General features: G+C 37.9%; 1 protein-coding gene across 10 annotated transcripts in view; it reads right to left on the reverse strand.

Moving 5' to 3' along the window:
- The window catches only part of Jhy (junctional cadherin complex regulator), a 90,969-nt gene extending 65,718 nt beyond the window's left edge, over window positions 1-25,251 (reverse strand). For 6 of the 10 annotated variants that reach the window (XR_007344470.1, XR_007344469.1, XM_048795606.1 and 3 more), the window contains exons 1-3: window positions 23,235-23,313; window positions 22,466-22,883; window positions 8,393-8,912 (exon numbers count right to left, since the gene is read on the reverse strand). Coding sequence is in view for 7 of the 10 variants with exons in the window: in XM_048795606.1 (XP_048651563.1) it covers window positions 8,393-8,912; window positions 22,466-22,803 (858 nt within the window). In the remaining 3 variants the exon portion in view is untranslated. Of the gene's footprint in view, window positions 1-8,392; window positions 8,913-22,465; window positions 22,884-23,234; window positions 23,318-25,211 lie in introns of those variants that run through there. The other 4 variants (XR_007344467.1, XM_048795603.1, XM_048795602.1 and 1 more) reach the window with 3 other exon arrangements.
- Window positions 25,252-25,257: the final 6 nt, after the last annotated feature.

A 25,257-nucleotide genomic window follows, 5' to 3' on the forward strand; every position in this document is an offset into this window, starting at 1 on the left:
TTGGGGGGCAGAAATTAGGTCCATATTGAACATGTACAGACTTTTTTCTTGTTATTATTCCCTGAATAACAGTCTAAACTATTTACATTCCATTAAGTATCATAATTAATGTAAAGATGATTTGAAGTATATATGAGAATAAGTGAAGGTTGTATGCAACACACTATTTTATTTATGGGACTTCAACGTTTTCAAATTTTGCTATCTATGAGAGGTTCTGGAACCAATTCTCCACAGATACACTGGACAACTGTATAGCTACTCATTTTTATCTTGTTAGATTTGTGATTTATATTAAATCCTGGCAGTCAACTGTCAATAAAATAAGGTGGCAATAAAGACCTGGTCTTCCGTTCTTCTTCCCCTTGCTCATTGAACCCCAGGCCCACTAGTCTTTCAGCTTCTCAACTTTGCATTTTTGGTCCCCTCTTCCAGGAACTGCTTTACCTACTTGATGGTAGATTCTCTCACCTCCTTTATACCCTCTCACGGACACCTTGCCTCATAACTTATTTAAATTGTAATTTTCTCCCACTTCAGTAATCCTTACCAGTTACGTTTCATTTTTCTCCTCACTTCCTACTAATACACAATTTATCTATTTCATCTATTGCCCATCTCCTCCCAACAGAAGTTAGCTTCACAAGGGCTAAGACTTTGGTCTGTTTTATTCAGTAATAGACCCCAGGCACCATGTCAATGCTTGATATATATAATAAGCTTTCAATAAAGCTTATTATATATTATAATACATACATATATATATATATAGTCCAGAAAGGAAATAATTGGCCATTTCAAGAATGCCAAACAGATTTTTAGAAATATCCCATGTAACTTATAGCAAGGTTGATAACTATTAATTTGAACCCTCCTGAACAAACCAAGAATATGTAGTATGATGGGTCAAGGTACAGACTTAAAGAAAAAAATCATTTACTGCACAGCTTACACACTGTACTCAAATTTCTCCCTTACTAAAATCCTTCAATGATTCCATATCATCAGAGGCAAGGATTAACTCTTGAGTATGGTGGTTCTAAAACTTAAGTTTTTATCAGAATCACTTGGAAAACTTGTTAAAACACACATCGCTGGGCCTCACCCTGAGTTTCTGATTCAGGATGTCTGGAATGGGGCCAAGAATTTGTGCTGCTAATAAATTCCCAGGTGGCATTGGTGCTGTTGGCCTGGGGATCTCATTTTGAAAGCTTTTCCTTTAAAATGACATACAAGGATCTATGTGAAAGGCACCAATTTCTCTACCCTTAATACCTGCATCCCCATTCTCGCAATCAGCCTCAGCAGTATCTACTTTCTCCTTAACTAACTCATTGAATTAGGGACTTTTCCATCTTTCTTGGTGCTATCCCAACCAGTACCCATGGCTAGATGCTCATGGTAGTGGGCTCCTTAAGGTTACCTTGGAACTTCTGCTTCCACTAGTTGAGTTGTCCATTTGCCAGGAGTCTTATATTTGTTCCCAACCTATGTGTTCCTATTGTGCTTGCTGTATGTAAAAATTAGGCAATCTGGAGAAATCTGAATGTGAACACAGAGGTGTGATTTTCGTGAAAACTAAGTTAAATGATCTAGAATGACCCAATAAAAATAAATGGCAAAATAAAATGTAGGGAGGAAAACAAGTAAAAGATTAGGGGAAATATTCATAAAAATCCAAAGAGACTATGCTTTTGCATTGTTTCTAAAGGCTTCCTAAATTTGTTCTTTGCTTTTGAGAAATCAAACCTGGAAGACATAGATGTTCTCAAACTGATGCAAAGAAAATGGGAACTCATCAGGCACAGTGGCATACACCTATAATCCCAGCAGCTTAGGAGGCTGAGGCAGGAGGATGGCAAGTTCAAAGCCAGTCTTAGCAATTTAGTGAGGCCCTAAGCAACTTAGTGAGACCCTGTCTCAAAAAGCAAAAGGACTTGAGAGGTGGCTTAGTGATTAAGTACCTGGTACCCTGGTACCTGGGTTGAAACCCTGGTACAAAAAAAAAAAAAAAAAAAAAAAAAGCAATTCAATGTGTTCTTATATAGTTTATGTGAAAATGCAATAGTTAAGGTATATTGTTAACATTTCCCATGTCTTCTCTGACCAATTTATTTGATTTAATTAAGCAGCTACTAGTTTCAGAATAGCAGTACAGAGTCTCCTGAGGTACTGGCAGTTTTCCAATTAAATAGTGCTCTTTCACAACTTTATACCACTACACGTGGTCCCTTTACCTGTAGTTCCTCTACTGCTACCTCTATTATTATTATTATTATTATTATTATTATTATTATTATTATTATTATTTGTAATTGTAGATGGACACAATCGCTTTATTTATTTATTTATTTATTTTTGTGTGGTGCTGAGGATCAAACCCAGTGACTCACACATGCCAGGCAGGCGCTCTACCACTGAGCCATAATCCCAGCCCTGCTACCTCCATTATTAACATTTACTTCTTTTTAAAGAATCAGTTCCATGATTGCCTCTTCTGGGAAGTCCTCTGATTTCCCTGGACAGAGATGGGCACTTTGTTTTCTGAGTTCCTTACGTTTTTCATAAATTTATTTATGTTTTCCATACCGTTATACACATGGCCTAAAGGTAATTTTATACAACCTTTTTAGTGCACCTGCATTTTGACTTTGACACATCACATGAAGTATGGAATTTTCTACCTGCAGCATCTTGTCAGTGCTCAAAAAGTTTTGGATTTTGGAGCATTTCAGATTTTGTATTTTTGGACTAGGGGTGCTCAACCTGTATAGCAGTTTTCACTTGGTACTGACTGTTTACATGTTTGCTCCCCACAGGGTCAAAAGCTCTTAAGAACAGATACACTGACAACACCATAAAGTGGCCATGGATTCATGGCAGACTGGGTTATTTAAGAGGCAAAGAATCATTTGCACCACCACAGCTTCTGACTTCACTACAGGACAGTGCAATATGCCCTGTGTAAGACAGCTCAGAATTATTAGGTATACCAGGTACACTTTGGAAGCTTAAAAATGATTAAACCTTAAAAATGAATAATTATGTTAAATTTCCAATTTTCAAAAGGACATGCTTTAGTTACATGGGAAGTTTTCTTTTTATGGATCCCTCCTCAGTAATGTGGAATTAATGAAGTGTCACTCTATAGATCACACAAATTGGTAGTTTAAGCAACTAAGTGCTGAATAGCACACACAAGAAAGATACCTTAAGAAATGTCTTTATTGAAAAAAAACCATAAAGTTCAATTGAAATTATACTTCCCTAAGTAAGTGCTCTTGTGGTGCCACACAGGGCAAAATAAGAAAATCTATCAATCTGCAAACATCTACAGAGTTTCTGCTCTGGAGAAGAATCATTTTTTACAAGTGTAACAGGAGAGGTGGAACTCAAATGCACTACCAAAATAAGATTTCTATAAAAAGGAGCTTTATGTTTCTAACCAAATACAATCACCAAAATGATCCCAATTTAAATAAAGGTAAGGCCTTATGGACAACCCAAGGTTCTACTAAATTCAAAACGAATTGGGAAAGAAGTGCAATATATCACTTAAGTAGTAATCTTATCCAGTAAGAGACTGTAAATTCAAACCAAATGTTTAATAATAAATGCAACTTATATTTATGTAGGGCTACGTGATTGTAAAAAGCTTCCATATACAGTTTCTCATTTGATCATCCCAATAATTCTGAATCTGTAGTAGAAAGCAAACATTTGTAAGTTCATGTCAATGAAGAAAAATAAGGCTTAGCAAGATTTTGTGATTTGCCAAAGGTAATAAATGGCTCCAACAATAATGGAGTTTGAATCTGGTCTTTTGATTTCAAATACCAGGGTTAAGTCAACAACACAAGCACATGTTAGTCTTTTTTTTTTTTTTTCATTTTAAAAACATTAAAAATTTTGAATCAAGGAAGAAGTATTTAAAAATTACATTTCTTCATTAACTATTTAAATAGTGACTACTGTATGCCAACCTCTGGGGAGTCAGAGATCAATTGGGCCATGACTTTAGGGAGCTCATATAAAGATATACAAACACACACAGGAAACTGTGCAGTGTGGCGTTGTGGGTTCTGTGGTTGATGCTCAATTGCAAGGGAGGATATTCAAAGTCTCCATAAAGGCAGAGACATTCGAGATGAATCTCAAAAGGAATGCAAGGTTTTCCTAAGCAAACAAGCCAGGGAACTGTGAGCTCCCAGAGAATGGCTGGAGCACAGGATGCAAGGGAGGGAGGGACAAAGGATGAGGCTAACCAGCACTCACATCTAGTTTCTTGAATTCTGAATCCAGTGAATTTTCCTTGCTAAACCATAGTTATCTTTCATAAGAGCCAAGAATTATTTTTTAAAAGCAGCATCGAAGTAACTATATAATATCTTTCCTAGACAGAAGGGAAAGAAAAGAATTCCCTGAATATAATGCTTCTATCCTATTTTTCCTAAAAACTGATTCAATAAGTATGTGTTAAAAAAAAAAAAAGTACGTGTTAAGTCAGCACTATGACTTAAGAGTTACAGGGTGATTTTAAAAAATAAACCATGAAGCTACCAAAGAGAGAGAGAGAGAGAGAGAGAGAGAGAGAGAGAAGGTGTGGCTGGGTCATAAAGTGCCTTTTTACCACTCTGAGAGTTTAAATTTTATCTTGAAGATAACAGCAAGTCACATTTAGCAGTATATAGATATGATCAGATTCGTACCCAAGATGAGCTCTGGGAAGGCAGAGGAGAATCCAGAAGGGAGGGGCAAGTGTTGAAAGAATTATGATATAAAACTATACTTCAAACCAACGTACCAGACACTAGATAAATAGAAGTTATTCAGAAGTAATTTATCATGAAGGATCAATATATGAAACTGTATCTGAGGAATCAGCAAAGAAATATGCCAATTAGTTGGCTATGAGATCATAGAGTTCTGTAATCTATGAGACAGCGTTTGATTGATTGGGGACCCTCAGGAGATAGCACAGCAAGTGGGAGGTGTGCCCAGACAGATCCCCTTTGAGGACAGTTTTTGAGGAGTCACACCATTGGATGGGCTACTGGGAAATACAGATGTTATCTCTCCCCCCAACTTTTTTTTTTTTTTGGACAAAAGGCACATTTTGTCTTTGTTCTATTTGAAGATATATAACTCTTATTTTGAGGTTCTGTAGCCTGAAAAAAGAAAAAGCTGTTTAGAAGGACCTATGCACTAGATAGGTTCTTTTTCTTTCCCATGCCTAAGGAATGCCTAGTGGTAGAGGTAGATTCCATACATTGAGGGTCTGCTGTATATAGGTTCTTCAAATAGTCATCTAAGGAAGAAACTGACGCCTTGCAATAAATGAGGAAGGTCAGGTTTATAGAGTTTCTTGCTCAAATATCTAATCTAGTAAGGGACAGTCTGAGAACCTAGAATTTAATCCTTGATTTCTGATACCCCAACCAGAACTTTTTTTAAAAGATATTTATTTTTTAATATTTGTATATGGTGCTGAGAGTCGAACCCAGTGCCTCATGTATGCTAGGCAAACGCTTTACCACTGAGCCACAACCCCAGCCCTGCCAACCAGTACTTTTACTTTGGTTTTACTTTTACTCCCACATAGTTGGGTTGCTCGCTATGTGAGAATGCTCCCTATGGCCTCAGTGGGGCAAAGCACAGCTCTTCTCAGACCTTGCATGCTTTTCCATTTCTCCTCCTTCCACATCTCAACTTGAATGAGGTGTCCACAGAAAAGCCCTCCCCAAGCACCTAGCTAATTATCCCAGGTTATACTCCACACACTGCTTATTAAATAACGTTTACTCAGGCTCTTTGGAGGTGTGATCGATAACTGAAATTATTTGATTACACGTTTCTTATGTCACATGACTGAAATGTAAGTTCCTGTCAGGACGGCTGCATGCTATATTTTCTGTAACATCCCTAGCACTGAGAAGAGAACCTAGCACATAGCTGGTGCTCAGTAAATATTTGATGACTGACTGACCTGCTGTCTTAGTAACAGCCACAAAGGTGTGTTGATCTGCAGAATGGATAGTGGATCTGGATAACGAATTCTATTTATAGCTTTATATTGTCTTGAAGACTATAGGTGATTGAATAACCTTTCTATATTAACATTTGTAAAATATCTGTAATTTCCAAGAAATTACTAGGAAAGAGCCAAATAACATGCATAAAGCACTTACATCTCTTCTAAACCCATACTAAATTTCACCTTCATCTTCAAAGTCATATTAGAATCAAGATAGAAGGGTAGTTCATTTTTCAAAACACAATTTCCTTTAATGGTAGGTCACAAATTGACTCAGATACTAATGAGTTTCAGACAAATAACTTTTGGCTACTGAACAAATCATGAATAAAAGCAAGCACTGAATATTCACCAGCAGTTATTGCCTGACCATGATGCTCAGGTGCCCTCTAGTGTGTGTAGCTTTTCATCTCAGCTCCTTGCCTCACACATTGTGTGCTGGAGATCTTATCGTGTATTCAAAGTGCATTTTATTTATTCATTTTTATTATAGTTATTAGCATCAAAGTGCATTTTAGTGTATAATCAAGAGATCTATAAAAACAGCAAAAAGACTGGAGCAACTGAATTTAAACGTCAGCAGTTGTGTTTGGAGCCCTGGTGTATAATCAAAAATGCAAGATGGGTCGACCCAATGCAGTCAGGGGATGTGATGCTATTTGGGTTACTTCAAAATTGTGTATTGTAAAAGCCTCTTTCCCCATTTTTACTGTTATTTTTCTATTTAATTTTTAAAAGTTTGCATATAGATATGGTTGAAAAATAAGCGATTTGAAAGTTATAAATTGAAAAGCTATGTTCCCAGGCAGTCCCACTCCACCCATTGCACTTAACCATCTACTTATATAGTCTTCAACAAGTTGTTATAAATATCAAGCAAATAGACATATTTTTCTTCTCCAATTTTTAAATACTGCACATATGCTGGAGAGTGATATTGGCCAAATTATATTGTTATATTGTGTGCATGTTCAAATATGTAAAACAAATCTCATCAATATGTACAACTATGATGCACTGACAAAAAATGTGGGAAAAATACTGCACACACTGTTCTACACCTTGAATTTTTCTTAATAACAAATCCTGTTAAATTACTTATAAGATAATCTCATTTTTTTTGGCAGCTAGAGTATACTTTGTTGTGTGGATATACCATAAGTTACTTAACTACTTTCCAATTGACAGATACTTGGGTGACTTCCAATCTTTTGCTGTTACAAATAAAGCTGAGGGTTGTGGCCTGGCTCAGTGGGCAGAGCGCTTGCCTAGCATGCATGAGGCACTGAGTTCGATCCCCAGCACCACATAAAATACACAAATAAAATAAATGTAAAACAAAACAAATAAAGCTGAAATTAATGATCTTGTACAGGTATGATGTGTAATATTCAGTTAAGGGTAACTGGTATCGCTCTGATATTTATCATTTCTTTATATTGGAAACAGTGTTAGTCAGCTTTCTGTTGCTTTTACAAAATGCCTGAGATAATCAACTTATAATGAAGAAAAACTTATTTTGGCTCACAGTTTCTGAGGTTTCGGTCCACGATTGATTGACCCTGTTGCCTTTGAGAAGCACAGCATGACATAGGGCATATGATAGAACAAAGTTGCTCTTCTCATGGCAGACAGGAAGCAAAAGAGACAAAGAGAAAAGGGCAGGGACTGTTCTTTTAAAGGATATGTCCCCTTGTTACCAGGTTACCTCCCACTAGACCTCGCCTAGTTTCCACTTTCTCCCAATAAAGCTAAGCTGGAGACTAAGCATTTGGGGCCTTTGAAAGACATTTCTGATCCAAACTATAGCAGGAACATTCAAAATCCTCTCTACAATCTATTTTGAAATATTTACTTAATTGTTGTCAACACTGGTTATCCTATGTGACACAGCAGCAATCTGCTTTATCAAGTCTCCCAGATGACTCTGATATATGTTAGTATTTGGAAGCCACTGCTCTAGACTAGTGATTCTCAGTCTTGGCTAAACATTAGGATCACCTAGGGAGTGCTAGAGCAGCACAGTCCAGGTGAACTTCATTAGGATTTCAGTTGTTAGCCTAGGACTCAGTATTTTGAAAGTACTCAAGGTGATTCCTATGTGAAGCCAAGGCTGAGAACCACTCCCCTAGTGTATAAACCACTGAGGGCTTTGTTTTGCTTTTAAGAATCTGCAGAATAAGTTCCCTCACTCTAGGAGCATGGGCAGCATACAGAATGTAGTATGGAAGGTTTGTTAACTCCCAAGTTGGTACAATGACCTCATCATCCCCAAAGCAGGTATAGCCAGCCACTGAAAACAAATGCAAATTCCAGTTTGGTGTTTCCAGAAGAGAAGCTTAAGTAGCTACTACGTACCTGCTCTGGGTGAGTTTCCCCCCTTTTTCTGTTGTGAAGTTGAAGATACGAGTCTGTTTTAGGAGAGGGTAATCCCAAAGTCAGCTTGTTTTTTTCCACAAAATATTGCTTGGACTTCCTTCTCCGAGGGCCACGTGATCCTGGCAGGAACACCTCGTTATGTGAACTTGAACTCTTCAGGTACTGAGAGAGGTTGCTTGACTTCTCCTCCATATCACTACTGCTCAGCTCTGAAAATGGCTCTTTGTGTTGGGCACCACTCTCATAGTTTGGGCTTAAAAATTCACTTCCAAGTAAGGAAGTTTCGCTCTGAGAGCTCTTTCTCTGTTTGCCTTTTCCCTCTGAGAGTTCCATTGAAGTCTCCTTGGAAGGGTAGAGTGGATCCAAGGGCAGATTTTCTGAATAACTGGCTGCAGACTCTGGCAATGCTTCCCCCCTCAACAACTGCCCTTCTTCCTTCTTATTCTTCCAATTTGGGTCATAGCGGAGGTCTGAGTATTTGTCTTCTATAGGTTGTTGGCTGTCCAAAGCAGAAAAGAAATGGCAAGTCCTTAGTCCAGATAATTCACCCACTGTATTCAGTTGATCATTTCATTTGAAATTAATCTCAATCTTTCTCCTCTAATTTCCTTCTTACTGTGTATATGTTAAAGATGTATCTCAGGCTCAGATTAGAACCATGCACTACACATAAGCACAAAAAGGTCTTAATTACTCAATTTTATTGAAATATGGAATAAAAATGGAAGACAATTCTAAATGCCTGAAAACAAAATGTCTTCCACATTAAGCAATGAATCCCTATTGTTCAGAGAAATATACACAAAAAAATATACACAAAAATGATCCAGTATTTCAGCTAGTGAAGATAAAATCATAATCATAATTTAGCTGGTAATGCACACATTTGGCTATTCATCTAGGAAGGGAAATATGGATTGTTGCCTAGACATCATTTGTCTTAGCCTCCTCCCTTTGGGAGGAAAGCCAGAATTTATCTCAATTTAATATCTACGGAGGTTTATCCTTCTTCTCAGTAATTTTGCTTTCCATATCATATTGTGGATTTTATCAAATGTATTATAGAAAGATCCCCATAGCTTAGAATCAGAATGCGACTCACTGAAAGGTTCAGTCTCTTGCTTGTCAGGTCTGTGCCCACAAAACTCAGTAGACATGTCAGTGTGTACTTGATAGTATAGGATGGCCCTATCTGAATGAAAGGTTAAGCAGAAGGTCCTTCCAGTGGGAAGAACTAGTTCTTAATGCGTGCAGATGACCCCAAATAAAGTCCTCCCTTTTCTCCATGACAATCTCAATTTGTAAAGTATCCTCTAGTCTTAACCAAAAAAGAAAAAAAAATATGCTGGTAATATGGCATATTTAATGGCCTCTTTGATCTTCAAAAGCTAAATGGGAGAGATTTTCCTTCCTTGAGTACAGTGGATGCAATCCTGTAATCAAAAAGAAAATGTAAATCACTCCAGCTTTTTATGCTATTTGATATTCCCGTTTACAGAGGATGTAATTTTATGCTGGGTAAACAAACTAATGGTCCCCCTAATACTAATTTACTCTTCTTAATGTGAACTTTGATTTGGTGGAAAGCAAAAACTGAAGGAAAAGCCAAAATTCCCATGTCTTGCTAAATTGTCACTTTGAATTTTTTGGTTTGCATATTAGGATGGAAAACTTTTTGAAATAGTCCTCTAGCAAAATGTTTGAGAGGGAATGATCCATTTATCAGGAAATGGGATGTCAAACTGTGTCCCACTATGTCCTGAGCATTACAGGATGACCTGCCCCCAGGCTTTGATGGAGTGGTTTCTCCTGGGTGCCATCCCTATGAACTTGCAGTGTTTCTTGGCCTGGCCTGGCCTGTTACCTGGATATTTAAGGGTTGGCACAGGCACATGGACAATGGCATGGTCCAGCAGAGCCCAAACTGGACTTGGACCAGACACTGGTGGCTCAAGTTCTGGATGTGCCCCTACCTCTTATGTGTCAGTTGCCAATTCATGTCATCTTGGAGCCAGTTTCTTTCATCTCTGAGAAGTTATATTCATTTTGTTTTGTTTATTTCTTAAGAATGCATAAGGATCAACAGTGTCTCTTACAGGGCTCTGTGTTGGTTCTTATTTCTGGTAAACTTGTCTCCTCACCTAGGGGAAGATCAGGGCAACAGGGCCTATTGGTTATCTTCCTTTTCTTGTCTCTGCCCCAGTATGCTGCACCATGCCACGGACATAAGAATTCTAGAATAAATAATTGCATCTCTAAAAATACTCTAGTCAGCACAAATAAGCATTACATATTTGTTTTTTAAAACCAATAGTAATAAATTAGAATCTAAACATGCAGGAGCTTCTTGCATTGGGCCAAATTAGTGAATGACTTTAGAACTTATCTTGCACTGAGCAAAACACAAAGTTCATCTGTGGCTGTTTAGCAGATGTGAGGGTGATCTGGCTTTAACACCTGACACTCCGCTGACTGGCAAGGTTGATTTGGCCAAACTGGCTGGCCAAGTAGGTGTCCCCTTCCTTTCTCACCACTCCAGGTATAGCCCTTCCAATGCATGTGCTCCACTGAAGAGGATGACCTTCCCACTAGAGGAGGCCAGTTCTTTTGTCAAGGGTATATGAACCCTGCTAGAACCTCCAAATAGGCTCTCAACTGTGGTCTTTTAGGTACAGAAGAAAGCTCAACTATTATCTTCAGGTAAATAAAAAAAATTTAATAAAGAAATGTGCTGTTTGCCCATGTCCATACTATAATGAAAGGAAAAACTGAATTTGACTCTACTCTTTATTCATTAGGAAACTCATGAATTCAGTAAATACTTACTTATTAAGCACTTGCTAAGCCAGGGGGATATGGAGGTAAATGACACAGTGCTGGACTCACAGACCCGAGTGGGTAGAGACAAGCTAACAAGCAGCTTACAATGTGGAGGGATGTCTGCTCTGATGAGAGGCATGGGGCCATCAGGTCTCAGTGGGAACATCCACTCCTGTCTCAGGAAATTGGGAAGAACTTTCAGGAGGAAGCGATGGCACTGCTGAGACCTAAGGCTAAAGAAGCATGTGCTAAGCTGAGGAAACAACATGTAAAAAGGAATGGAGGGGAGAGAGAATGTGGTGTTTTCCAAGAACAACTTCTGAATGAATAAAGTGGAGGGTGTTGGGAAGGAAGGCTGAAGAACAGAGCTCAAGGTCAAGCAGAGGTCGGATCTTGAATGACTTTGCAAACTCTATGAAAGCATCTGGGCTCCATAAATTGATTTATAAGTTTAGTTGGAGAGAAGAGATTTTAGAAAACATTTCTGGACAACCAAAGCATTGAGTTTCTGGTATACACTAGTCCTCTAGTTTTCACTGCTTAGAACAAGGATGGCCACCTCTCAAGGTGACAACCCTGGGCATCACTGTTCTGCCACTCAGTAGGGAGAGGGATGCAGAAAGACAGCACATTACATTGTATGTTGATCTCAAGGAATGCTTGCAGTGAATCCCTAATTTTTGCCTTAGAACAACTTGAGGGAAGTATAGTACTATTATTATTATCCTCATTTAACTGATGAAGAAACTAAGGCTGATAGAGCTTTTCTAAGTCTCCCAAGGCCACAGAGCAAAGGAGTGGTAGAGCCAGGATACAGACCCTGGCAGTCTGCTCTGGTTCCTGGATCTTGTCCATTAAGTAGCAATAGATGCCACAGCATTTCCCATAGATGGGCGTGAAGCAAACTTGGTGCAGTGTCTGCCTTGGGTGAGTCAGAGAATTGCTCAGTAGGCCTGCAATAGATATCTGTGGAGAACCTCCCTGTGTATAGGCAGAATGTTAGGCACAAAAGATAAAGCAGTACATAAAAGAGAAGCAGGCTGGTGGATCCTCTCCTTCAGTGAGGAGGACAGGCTTTATGTACCAACTGTAATGAATGAGGAAAGATTTAAACAGGATGCTGTAAGTATTTCCAACAGGAAGACAGGGCTGGATACAGAGCTCACTGGTAGAACATTTGCTTAGTATGCATGAGGGCTTGGGTTCCATCTGCAGCACTATAACAACAACAACAATAATAATAAATAAAAATAAAATAGGAGGAAATAACCTTGTTTATCACTGAAAATGTTAACCTCTTATTTCCAGATTCAATTGCTAGATGATATCTCAAGTCTATTCCAAATCCATTGTTCTATAATTCTATGATAGACTGACAAGATAATCAATAACTGAGTAATGTCCACTATTTTTTCAATAAGTAATTGCCATAGTGTGAATTTAAAGTGTCTCTCAAAGGCCCATAGGGTAAAGGCTTGTTGCCAGCCTGTGACATTATTGGAAGGTGGTAGAACCTCTAAGAGATGTGGCCTAGAGGAAGGAAGTTAGGTCACTGGGTGTGTGCTCTAGAAGGGGATATTAGGACCCTGCTCCTTCCTCTCTCTCTCTGCTTCCTGGCTGACATGATATGAACAGCGATCCTCCACTGCGTGCTCCTGCCATGAGGCACTATCCCTCCACAGAGCCAAAGCAACAGGGCCAAATGACTGAACTGAAGCCTCTAAAAGTATGAATCACAATAAATCTTTCCTTCTTATAAGTTGTTTATGTCAGGTATTTTGTCACAGTGATAGAAAGCTGACTAACAGTAACTTTCAACAGCTGAAGGAAATGGATTTCTGATTTTCTCATCTGCAGTTACACCAAAATTAATATACTGAGACTAGTCATCATATTTTACCAGTATCAGCAAAAAATGGCATCATGTCTACAGACATGGCTAAAGACTTTCCTCGATCACATGCAATGATCATGGTGCTTTGTTTCTATGAATGATGACATGGAATACTGTGGTTCTGAGAAATGGTTCAGCAGAGTGTCAAAGGACAAGCGTCCTAGAATCAGCTGCCTACACTGAATTCCTGGTGTCACCAGTTGCTATGTGAACATGGGAAAGTTATTTAATTAACTTTTGTGTTTGCACTGAGTCACAGTCAGTAAGGGCTAGCTATGAAAGCACCTGTCAGTGAGCTGTTACTGGTCTCTGCTTGATGCGTGACATTCAGACACCATAGCATGGCTTTGTTGTTGTGTACTGTGCTTCCTGCTGATGGATCTCCAGGGATCCTTCTCTCCCCAAGGCTTCAGGTATTTCCAGGGAACAAAGCTATCTTGTGATGCTATAAGTGTTACTCTAGTAGCCTGAAAGAATTAACACCCATCTTTAAAAATCCAATTTTTAGTTGTGACTTAGGCATTATGGAGAATGTATGAATCATAACTTAGGATATGGGATTGAGAAATGTCAGTGTTTCCATGAGACAAAACATTTTGACAGCTGCTGAAAGGTGATGAAGAAGATGAAACTGGGAGAATTAAATTATTTTAGAATTTCCACGAAAGTTGTAGTCTCTAATCTCAATAGATTTCCTTTCTCAAGAGGCTACAAAAGCAATATCACATGCTATGGAAGACTAATGTTTTAAGTGGAACCTGGAAAATACAGAAACAAACCTGGTTGAGAAACATGTTTTTGAACAAGTGTTTTTGAAGAGAAACCCTAAAAACATGTACAAGCAAGGATAGCATCGGAACATGTGGCTTATATGAAAGCTTTAGCCACATTGTTTACACCTGCAATGACTATCTTAAACCTCTCCTTCTCCCTTTCTAGATGGAAAACATATGTTGAAACAACAGGAGGTAATGTTTTACAAAATTATGAGCACAGAAAGCTGTAATGCTTCACAGAAACAAATGTAATGGTTGAAACAGAACATGATACTAAAGAACCCCATTGTACTGAGCTTGTGTGCTGAGAAGTCCCATTGTGTTTTGTGGTCCAGGTCAACACACTGGGACAAAATGAGTGTGAAGTACCCTTTCATTAGTAATCATCCACGCACAAAACATGCACCCCTTTCCTCCTCATTTGGTAGAAAGGTTACACAGACAATGAGTACACAACTCTTTTGTTATGGCTCAGACAACAGATGCCGGGTCTCCTCTTCAGAGGCCTGGTTAGAAATGGATGCAGAGAAGGGGGCGGGGGCGGGCTCACATGTATGCGCCAGGATATTTGCTGGCTTTAATGGACCATATTTGAGTACTCACTGCGATAACTTCAAACAAAATAAAATCAAGACTCCATTTAATGAAGAGCTTCATATTCAGTTTTGTATTCAATCAAAAAATTACTAAAATTAGAGCATGTTTCTAGTACAATTAACATCCTTTGCACTCACAATAAAATATTCAATAACTGGCCATTTTGCCTGTTGAGGAGGTGAATAAAAGCATTGCTATTAATCATTTAGCTGTTATTTATTTGCCACTTTATTTTAAGTAGGCAGTTAAATTGAAACTGCACGTTATTATTGATTTAGTTTTAATTTAATCCTTTTAAACAGAACAATTATTCCCAATAAATCTTTTATGCATATGAGCAGTAAATTCAATTTTTGTTTAAGTGTAAAGTTTTTAATGCTTCTTTAAGGAACTATAAAAATAACAATTGTTTCCAAGGATTTCCGAATTCTATGCTCATCTTAATCTTCTCATCAATGGCTTTGAAGTAAATAGAATGAAATAAATCCAAAAGATTAAAAATTCACTTTTGCAAGTCTGTAAGTTTCTTTTTTTTTTTTTCCTTTTTGTGGTGCTGGGGATCAACCCGAGGGCCATGAGTATGAGTAGGCCAGCTAAATTCTCTACTACTGAGCTACATCAAAGCAGGAAATAAAATGGTTCTACAAATATACTGAAATGTTTTGTGGAGGTTATTTGCAATCTAAAAAATTTCATTCAATGAAGGCACTTTTTGACTTAAAAAAAAAAAAAAGATGGTTTTATGAAATAAAGACCAAAGACTGTCTACAGAAACACACTAAAGTGAAGGGGCTAAATTGTTAGTGAATTCTGTTTACAGTAATTATATAATTTGTAATTCCAACCAAAGTCCCCCTTTTTCTTCAACAAAAGATTTGTGGCTAAAAATCAACCAAATATTTATCCCCAAGTTCTTATTAGTACCAATTTTTATTCAAGGACAATCTATGAATTAAAAAAATAAATGATCTAAAGAGGACATTTTAATAATAGCAATGTAAAATTCTAGTGCCTCTTTCTATTAAGTTATGTGAAGCCAAGGCTGGGGAAATGCTGTATGACACAGTATTTAGAGACACAATTCCTCTCAGTCAGTGAGTCCACAATGCTAGTGGCAGACATTTTCCATGGAGGCTCCGGTGTTCCTTTCATTCTCCAAAGCAATGGCTAAGAGGGTAGAGACCTAGATTTATAAAATTTCTAGGTGCTTATATGTCCTTTAGATAGAGTTTCTTATATTTTAAATGTCAGACTGAGAGCACTGGAATTTTGCTGTGATATCATGGGAAAAGCAATGGACCTGAGTTCTTGTGCTGCTTTGCCAGTGACCAGCAATGTGAACTTGAGGGCATCTCCTCACCCCTCTAGGTCTCAGGTTTCTCTTTTGTACAACAGGGAACAGGATGACCTTTATGGGCCCTATATGCTCTAAGAATCCACCCTTTTATTAGTTGGATTGGGCCTGTCATGAAAAAAACTCTATGATGTTATAAATACTGGGGAAAAAAATTAGTTTACATTCCATACAGTAAAATATATTAGTCGAAGTTCCATAGATATCCACACTAATCAAATTACATACATTAAAATATACTAAGCAAACTTTTCTATATTTGGAAACTTATCAGGGAGGGAAAAGTAATGTAGATGGAAAAGGTCATAAATTAAACTATCCCTTTAGTAACCTGGTTACAATCTCTTTTAATCTCTCAATAGACTCGCAGGAATGTAGGTAACATAAATTTAAATGCATGTTGTGAGGTTTCGACCTATTTGCTTATTTTAACACGACAATGCATTCTAGTTTTGAAATAAACAAGAAAGAAACTCATGGCTGTCTCTGAGGGCAACAAACCCCAGGAGTCACCATGGCTTTAGCATTTCTGGCGGGGACTCTGCCTTTAATAGATACAATTCATGCCCACGCACACACTTTACTTCCTTCTGTGACTGCTCAGCTGTCACGGTGGCACGGTGCCTGCTCTGAGAAGCACATCAGGGCTTAACTAAAGCATGGTTTGTGAGTAAATGAATAAAACTAAAATAGAAATAACTAATACCTATGACAAAACCTCACTTCTCTGATAAATCTATTTCCATGTCATCTGAAATAAAAACTAAAATGCTAGTAGCTATTCCCCAAATACCATGTGGAAACCCCTGGAACATTATACTGGTATGCAGTGTAATGTATTGAAGGAGGTTGGCCAACCAATGCCTTAAGTTGAAAATCTACCAAATTAAAGACAATAGAAATCAACATGATGGATGTTGCTAGGTATCAACAGGAATGAAAGTGAGTCCTGGAGGCTTCTGGAATGTTCTCCACAGTCCTAGAATATTAGAACCAGCCTTAAATGTCTGCTTTACACTCCCAATCATTGCAAAACATCTATAACAACTGTAATAGACAGTATTCCAGCCTCAGCTTAAATATTTCCAAAGAGTTCTACAGAACAGCTTGAGAAATCTGGGACAAAATGAGAATCCTGTTTTGGTTTTCACCAGGTCTTCCTTTATCCACCAGTATCTGTTTTGGTCTTCAGGCTGCAGAACTCATCACTTAGTACTTCTCATGAGTCTCACATTATTAGCCAGAAACATCACATATTAAAACAATGGAGAGGAAAAATTATATACCACAACACAATGAAGATGCAGACTGCAAGTTAACTTGCAGACAATTTGGAATATTCAATTTAACTAGTAATTCTTCATTGTGCCTATTTGCCTCCTGTTAATTTCTAACACAAGTAGTTTATTAGACAGGATACAGCCCTTTGTGGATGCTGTGGTTCCCAGGTGATGAGAGAGGAAAACATCTGTAGAGCTCAACAAATAGAAGCAGTCTGTTTCCCAGAGGAGATGATTAAGTATAAGGCTACTGCAACACAATGCCCAAGGTAAAATACAATTAATGTTTATTTATTCTGAGGGCACAGTATCCTTTAAAAACTTTTATTACTTTACTAACATTTATAATTTACATGCATATTTAGTCTGGCCTCAGTCTGTACTGGAATTGTTCTCTCTTTAATTTTTGCTAGATATTAAGGCAGAATCCTTCATCAGCTCAATCCATTATCATCTAGTCAGATATTCATAATTAAAGGCTTAGGCTTTGGAGTTAGGGGAGAGTTTAATTCAATGTCTAGTTATGCCACTTAGCAACTATATACACCTACAAAAAACTCTTAGAGCCTTATCTGCAAAACGAGAAAGATAATGCTTATGGGCTAGGGGCGTTGCTCAGTGGTAGAGTATGCACCTTACATGACAAGGCCCTGGGTTCAATCCCCAGCACCAAATAAATGAATAAATAAATAAAGCCTATCTAAGGGGATCTTTAAAAGATAATGAGATAGTATATACAAATTAAATAGTTCCATAAATAGTAGTAATTATATAAGTATTACTGTAAGCAAGACTTTATTTTATACATATACTGGGTACTTGCTGTTTTCTGATTTTTTTTTTAAATATAAGACTTCAGAAAGCTCCCTGACTTAAGAGGTTATTTCTAATGCTCTAGGCATTACACTGATCTCTTTCTTCATGAGTGCTGAGTGTCATAAGGCTTGTTTTGGAGTGGGGTTTAAGGACTGTCACATGAAGATCCTCTCTCCACTCTTGATTCATTCACTACAGTCAATATTGCTCCAATTTCTATTAAGTAAAAGGTTTTCTCTAATCCATATACACTGAACTATGCTTGACATTGGTGAGATACAAGAGAGTAATTGCTTTGAGAAGATTCTAGTAACATCAAAACACAAGGGTAGGGCTAAGTGATTTGCCAGGCAGCTTTTAAAATTATTCATTATAAAAGCAAGAAGAAAAAAGAGATTTGCTTTGGTTTAAGGCAAGGCTTTGACTAATTTTTTGAACTACAATTCCCAGAATGCCACCTACCTTATAGAAATGAACTCTATTTGAATTTCAAATTGTGTATGTTCTGAACTCAAATATGAGCAAAAATACATTTAGGAAAGATTTCTAAGACTAATGTGAGGCAGAGAGAGGAATCAATAACTAAACTGTCCCTGAGTAACATTTTTGAAGTATTATTTACTCAACTGCCTCAGGTCTGTTTTCCTTTACATTGTGAAACTGGTCCTCATATGTTCAATGAATGAACTATGTTCTGACAATTACAGAGTTATAACCCATTTCTAATTATGCCCCAAGGTTATAGTCTATCACTCACCATTTCCAAGGCAAGTCAATCTGAGCAAAACAGCATTTTGTTTAAGGAACTCTGAATCAAAATACTAAAAATCTAACCATAATTTTGATTTTTTTGTAAGCATTATTCTTTATTACTTAAAATACATTAAGTAGTTTTTAAATTGCCTTTTGGTTAAAAAAAAATAAAACAGGGTTAAAGTCAGGTCCCTCAGCATCAGAAAAAAGGAGGAAAAACTGAAAAATTGGGAGAGAAGAAGGTCACTTAATGGATTCTTGCCTTTTTGTTTGTTTGTTTGTTTTTTATCTTAAAAGTACAGACAAGGACACTTTGTACAAGGCAAAAGATTTTTCCTTTCTGATGCCCTCATTTCTGTAAATAAAACTATACCATTTACTATCTAAGAGACTCTGAATGTCTTAGTTTAGAGCCATGATAAAAACATGGCTTAGGACCAAGTGAGAATGCCTGAGCTTTCTGCTCCAGCGCTCACTAAATACATGAATGGGTATAATATAACTTCTTGACACTCATTTACAACCTCAAGGTGTGATCATTACAGTGTCTACCTATCAGGGCTGCCATAGGATTTAAATGAGGTAATACATGTAAAGAGTTTTGCACAGTGATGGGCTTATGTTTAGCATTCTGAAATGCCAGCTATTGTTATTAAATTTACTCTTTGACTTCTCTTGTTCCTAATATCCATATCTAAGCTGTACCAAGCTCTATCAATTATTATATACCTTTCAATTAAAATATTGTTAAAAAAAAAACAAAACCAAAACCCTGAGCTGGGCACGGTGGCACACACCTGTAATCCCAGCGGCTTGGGAGACTGAGATACTTGAGAGCCAGCCTCAGCAATGGCAAAGCACTTAGCACCTCAATGAGACCCTGTCTCTAAATAAAATATAAAATAGGGTTGGGGATGTGGCTCAGTGGTTGGTGCCCCTGAGTTCAATCCCTGGTACAAACAAAACAAAACAAAACCTGAGAACATCCCATGTCCCATGTGTGATCAGATAATTATACCATGGCACCTCTAGATACTGAAAGTAATACTGAGTAGCATGAAAAAATAAATCACATCTACAAATGTAGGAAAATACTCAATACTTATAACATTTAGTGGAATGAAATAAACCGATGCCAAAGAGTGTCTGAATTGATCTCTTTTGGATAAAAACATGCTGACAAGTCATCAGGAAAAGTAGCTGAAATCTATAAAAAGAATTTTATAACCTGTCAGAGTGGCAAAAGTTAGAAAGACTAGGTAACCGTGAGGACTGAAGACTTGCAGATACTGTGAGGAAATTCTTGCACATCTACCCAAAGAGACACAAGGATGTGTACAGAATATTATGTTAAATAAGAAAAATGAAAACAACCTAAATTCTCTTCAATGGGTAAGGGTCAGTTGTATGTTCACACAGCAAAACTTATTCAGAAGTTTCAAAATGAATGACCACAGTCCTCAGCTAAAAAAGATAATGATAAACTGTTAAGACAATGATGCTGACTGAACAAACAGGGAGAAAAATACAATACAATACAAATATATCTACTGATTATAGATTGTCTATGAAAGAAATGAATAGAAGATTGAAAGAACAGTGCAAACCCGCATAAATGCATGTTGGGTTATCTCTGAGGAGGAAGATAGGGGAATGTATTTGAGAAGGGGTAAAGGAAACTCTATCTGTAATGTTTTATGACTTGAAGAATTTAAACAAATATGGCAATCAGGGTTATGTCATCTTTTCCCCTGTACTTTTCTGTAGGCTATAAGTTTCTCATAATTACAAAAATTGATATTAGTAACAAAACAAGTCCTCCATTAGAGCACTATGCCCTTAGACCAGTTATTTCATCTCCGTTGGCCTCACTTTTCCTCTCTGGAAAATGACGCTCTCAGCACCTTCCCTGCAAGGTCACAGTGAAGGGCTGAGTGAAACTACAGATGGGCCTTCAAAAGGTGGCATCATTATTGTGACAGTCTCATTACCCTCTGATAGTCTCTCTGCCCATTGAGTCTTTATTCTTTAATTTAAAATGCAGCAGCATGTAGAATAACTGCCTTGACCACTGCTTCATCTCACTGCCCTCCCTAAGAACCTGTCCTCTTTTCTCCTGGCTGACCCAATCCAGTCCCAATCAAGCATTCTGTCTCACCAAAATCATCCTGGAACACCTCTGTGGCATCATTTTTCCCTTACTGTGTATCTGGAGATCCCCTAAGATGCATATGAGATTCATTTAACTTGATATCCCCAGTAAAAGGAAGAGGAGGGGAAGTAAAAAAGGAAGAAAATGACTTAGGACTGGGATCCAATTTTGGCTCCCACTGGAGTCCTTACCATGACTGTATCCCTAGGACAAATCCTTTGAGTTCTCTAGTGTGGAGGAGTTACACTCAATGACCTGTAAATTTGTCTTGCAGTTAGAGGTGCTTTTAAAAGCCCCTATTTTCAGATTCCTACTCAAACAATTTTCCCATGCAAATTAGGTGTAATCCCCATAGACTCCCTAATGTGCCACAAACATGTCATTCTAATTGTGACCTTCTATCCAAATCTTGATTTCAAAATGATGCCCAAGTTCTGGGCCTTTTAATCAACTTTACTTAACATATTTGACACCTCATTTAAAAACAAAATCAATATAGGCCAGGAGTTGTGGCTCAGTGGTAGAGTGCTTGCCTAGCATGTGTGAGGCACTGGGTTCAATTCTCAGCACCACATATTTAAAATAAAGGTCCATTGACAACTAAAAAAATTTTTTAAAAATCAATGTAATATGATTTACAAGAGCTAGTCACTGTTCTAAACACTTTGCATATATTATTTTAGCTTCATAACTCTGCAACTATTGTTATTATGCCCTTTTTACTGATGAGGAAACTGAGACACAAAAGCATTAAATGGACTTGACCAACACTGTATAGCTAGTAAGTGGCAGAACCAGTATTTGAACCTAAGTGGTCTGCTTTATATTCTATGAACTTGTCCACCACACTAAAACTCCTTATTTTTTTTTTCATTTTTTTTATTAGTTGCACATGACAATACAATGATCTTGACATATCATACATTTGAATCAAATGGGTAAAACTCCCTTCTTAATAACTTCTTCTGTAATGAAGCTGTAATCATGTAATTTACAGCTTCATTAAAATGGATTATTTTTATTCCCTTACTTTTTTTAGTAGCTCATAGCATATAGTTAAATCCCATAAGTGATGAGTATTAGATGAAATCTGTATGTGATCATTCAGACCCCAGGAGATCAGCCTCTATTAGCTATGAAAAAAGGGGCCAGATAGGATTCTACCACCAATTATTTGTATTTTATTGACATTCATAGCAATCCTGTGAGACAAGCAGTCTAGATCAATTAACAGATGAGAACAAGTGGGTTGTAGAAATTAAGTAAGCTTACTTCAAATGTGACACTAAACAGCACACTTAGACCAAATTAAGACCATTAGACTTCACATACATACTTTTTTTAATACCAGGATTTCTCTAAGGTGAGGTCATAGCAATGGAGACACTTGGAATATGGATAAAAAATAAGGAATATAAGAAATGCAAATGCCCTTTTAAAATACCCATTGTTTTAATTTAAAAAAGAAATCAATGTGACAAAAACCAAGGAGCCATGCTGTCCTTAGCTGCTTAGAGACCTGTCTCACATACATTACAAGGTGTGTGCCAGGTGAGCCTGTCCTTACTGGTACAGGATTATTTATGACTATATACAAGCCAACTCCTTACCTGTTATTCACGTCATTATCCTGGACCGGGAGGTCTCCTTGGATGGCCATCTGAGCTACTTTTCTGCTTGCTTCCTCTTCTGTTTCACTCAAGCTTTCCCTCTGAGGACTGCCCTCTAGGCTGTCAGGCTCCACATCTACATCCTGGATTTGGTCCTCAAGTTCAGACTGGGACTCGAACTCTTGAGTGAGGCTTTCTGAATCTGATTCCAAGGAGTCTTCTGAAATCAGATTTAAGTCTTCTTTCTTACGGAGTGGGTTTGAGGACTGGACATTTAAGTTGGTATGACGGACAGGAGATTGAACGGAAAGCTTGGGAATTAGTTTACTCTTACTCATTTTGAAAAATTCAGAAATCAACAGGAGATAGTCTTGATAGGAACAGTTGGCTGGTAAGTTCTGGTTTGCAAAATCGTTACCTAAAAAATTTATATTTATGTTACTCTATGACTACTGAAAACTCCTTAATGTCAATATTTATAAAAAATTTCAACAAGTAAGAGAACCTTGTTATATTATCTGCAGGCTTTTGTATGTAGCAATAGCTATTGGAAAAACAATTGTGTTTCCTCTCTTACACAAACATCTGATTTAGAGCTCATAAACAGCCCAAGTAATCAAATGCTGTTTCACTGAGGAAATCAAATGGTTGCTTAAAAGCAGATTCCCTTTTCCAGCTTCCAAGGGCTTGCTACAGACAAGCCAGCGGAAAGCCAATAGTTAATTATGGACAGTACCTTGATGGTACTTTATTTCATTATGGACAGTACCTTCTTTCAAATGGCCCAGGCAACAACTTATCCTGTTCAGCAGTATTCATGGGTAGAGTAAAACAGGTTCAGAGTCTACCTTTCGGAAAATACAGAAAAGAGAAGGAAAAGTATGGTTTCCATAGTTGGAGGTGGTTTTGTTCCTAGATCTATTTTGGCCAGCTACATCATTTGGAAAAGACCATTTGATATCCTGGCTGCCACTAGAGAGAAATATATAATTTAGGCGCTTATAAGGAAATCAAACTCAGCTCAGTATTAAACAATATAATAATAATAATAATAATAATAAAAACTATTCAACAAAATATTTGGGAACCTTGCTGATCCTTCCACTGAGCCAACAAGCAGAGGCTGGAAGTCACCGATATGAAAGGGATGCTATCCTGGGGATGACAGTTGGGTGGGTGGGAGACTGAACTGAATGACTGCTAGGAATTTAGTTGGAGTCCCATCCAGCTTGCCTAGAGAGTGATTCCAAGTGAACCCTCACTGTCTCAAAGGGCTCTTATGTGACCCATGAGATGGTTTATGGAAAGGGTGCTTTGAGTTCATATAGGACTGAAAGGAGATGATGTTTTTGGATTGTGCTTCCTTTCATCTTTATCTAGCATTTCTATTTTGGTTGATCTTGTATCTTACTGCCTTTATGCCATTTTTTTCCTGTAAGTCATATAATAAAAATCTTCACCACTAGAGATTACTGTAAAATTTATTTTATTGGCTTGCTTATGTTCTTCTGGCAAATCCTAATTTTAATTAAATAACATAACCTTATCCACCTTATTCCTATTCTAGGGTTACTTATTATGTTGACTTTGTTGCTAAGGCTTCCATGGAACAGCAACTCCTTGGAGGAAAGTGTCTTAACAAACATAACAGACAAAAGATAATGTTCATATTTAAATACGCGTGAAGTGATTTTCTATTTAACTCAAAGTTCCCCCTGTTGGTAGACTAACATCATTGCCTAATTGTACAAACTAGTTTGCTATATAGTCTCTTACTTTAAAAATATATAGTTAATTCTGCCATATTATTTTAATAATGATAAGCAGATCGTTGCTTTGTAGGGTGTTTGTAAAAAGCAGCAAATCCAGCAGATACTAATGTATTTAAAAGTTTGTTTTAATAACATTGTTTTTATTGTAGGAGTTAAGATCACAGTATTGGGACCTCAAAGAACAAGCTTAAAATAATCATTATAGTTCAATTTTAAAGCTTAAAATAATCATTATAGTTCAATTTTAAATTGTGCTTTCATAAAATAATTCAGTTCTTTCTATTCTTAAGTGAGAGGCCAGGGTTTCTTGTCATTAACAGTAATAAACTAACAAAAGCTGGGTGGTTTGGACATCTGATCTTACAAAAGCACGGGATTATACAAAAGGAAAAGCTCACAACTTGAACAAATCAATAAGTGGGCGTTTGACATTTAATTGAATGTGGCTCTCTAATACCACGAAGTGAAAAACGTTGTGCCACTAAAATTTCTGACCAAGAGAGGCTGACTGGCCAGTCAAAACTCCTCTAAGTAAACCAGAAATAGGGGGACTAAGAAATGCCAGCTGTCCAAGGGTTCCTTCACGGCCTGGGTGTAGTCCACTAGTTCTGGGACACACTAATTTCCTTCTACAGATGAATGACAAAGAAAAAGTTGCCCCAGTCTGGGGCAGGCCTGGAAGCAGCCCAGAAGGGAAGTTTGGGTTTTCTCCCTGTGTCTGTTTCTGGGGAACACGACCAAAAACGCCACAGGGGCGTTTGAAGGTCAGGTGCCCTGGCCGGCCTCCACTGGCCGAGGACAGGCTGCGGGGAGCCTCTCCGTGTTGTGACCCCCTGGCCTTTGGCTCCTAGTCCCCAGGCCCCGATGCTCCTCGCGCCGGCCTGGGTTCGCCCGCCCGCACCCAGGTCGCTCGGGTGCCTTCCTGCAGCCCTCCCCCACCAGCCTGTCACTCCCCTCCCCGGCGCGCCGCCCACCTCGCTCCAGGAGGCAGCCGCCCGTCGCCGGCCAGGCACTCCTCGG

Source organism: Marmota marmota, unplaced genomic scaffold, assembly GCF_001458135.2.
Source record: "Marmota marmota marmota unplaced genomic scaffold, marMar, whole genome shotgun sequence".
Taxonomy (NCBI): domain Eukaryota; kingdom Metazoa; phylum Chordata; class Mammalia; order Rodentia; family Sciuridae; genus Marmota; species Marmota marmota.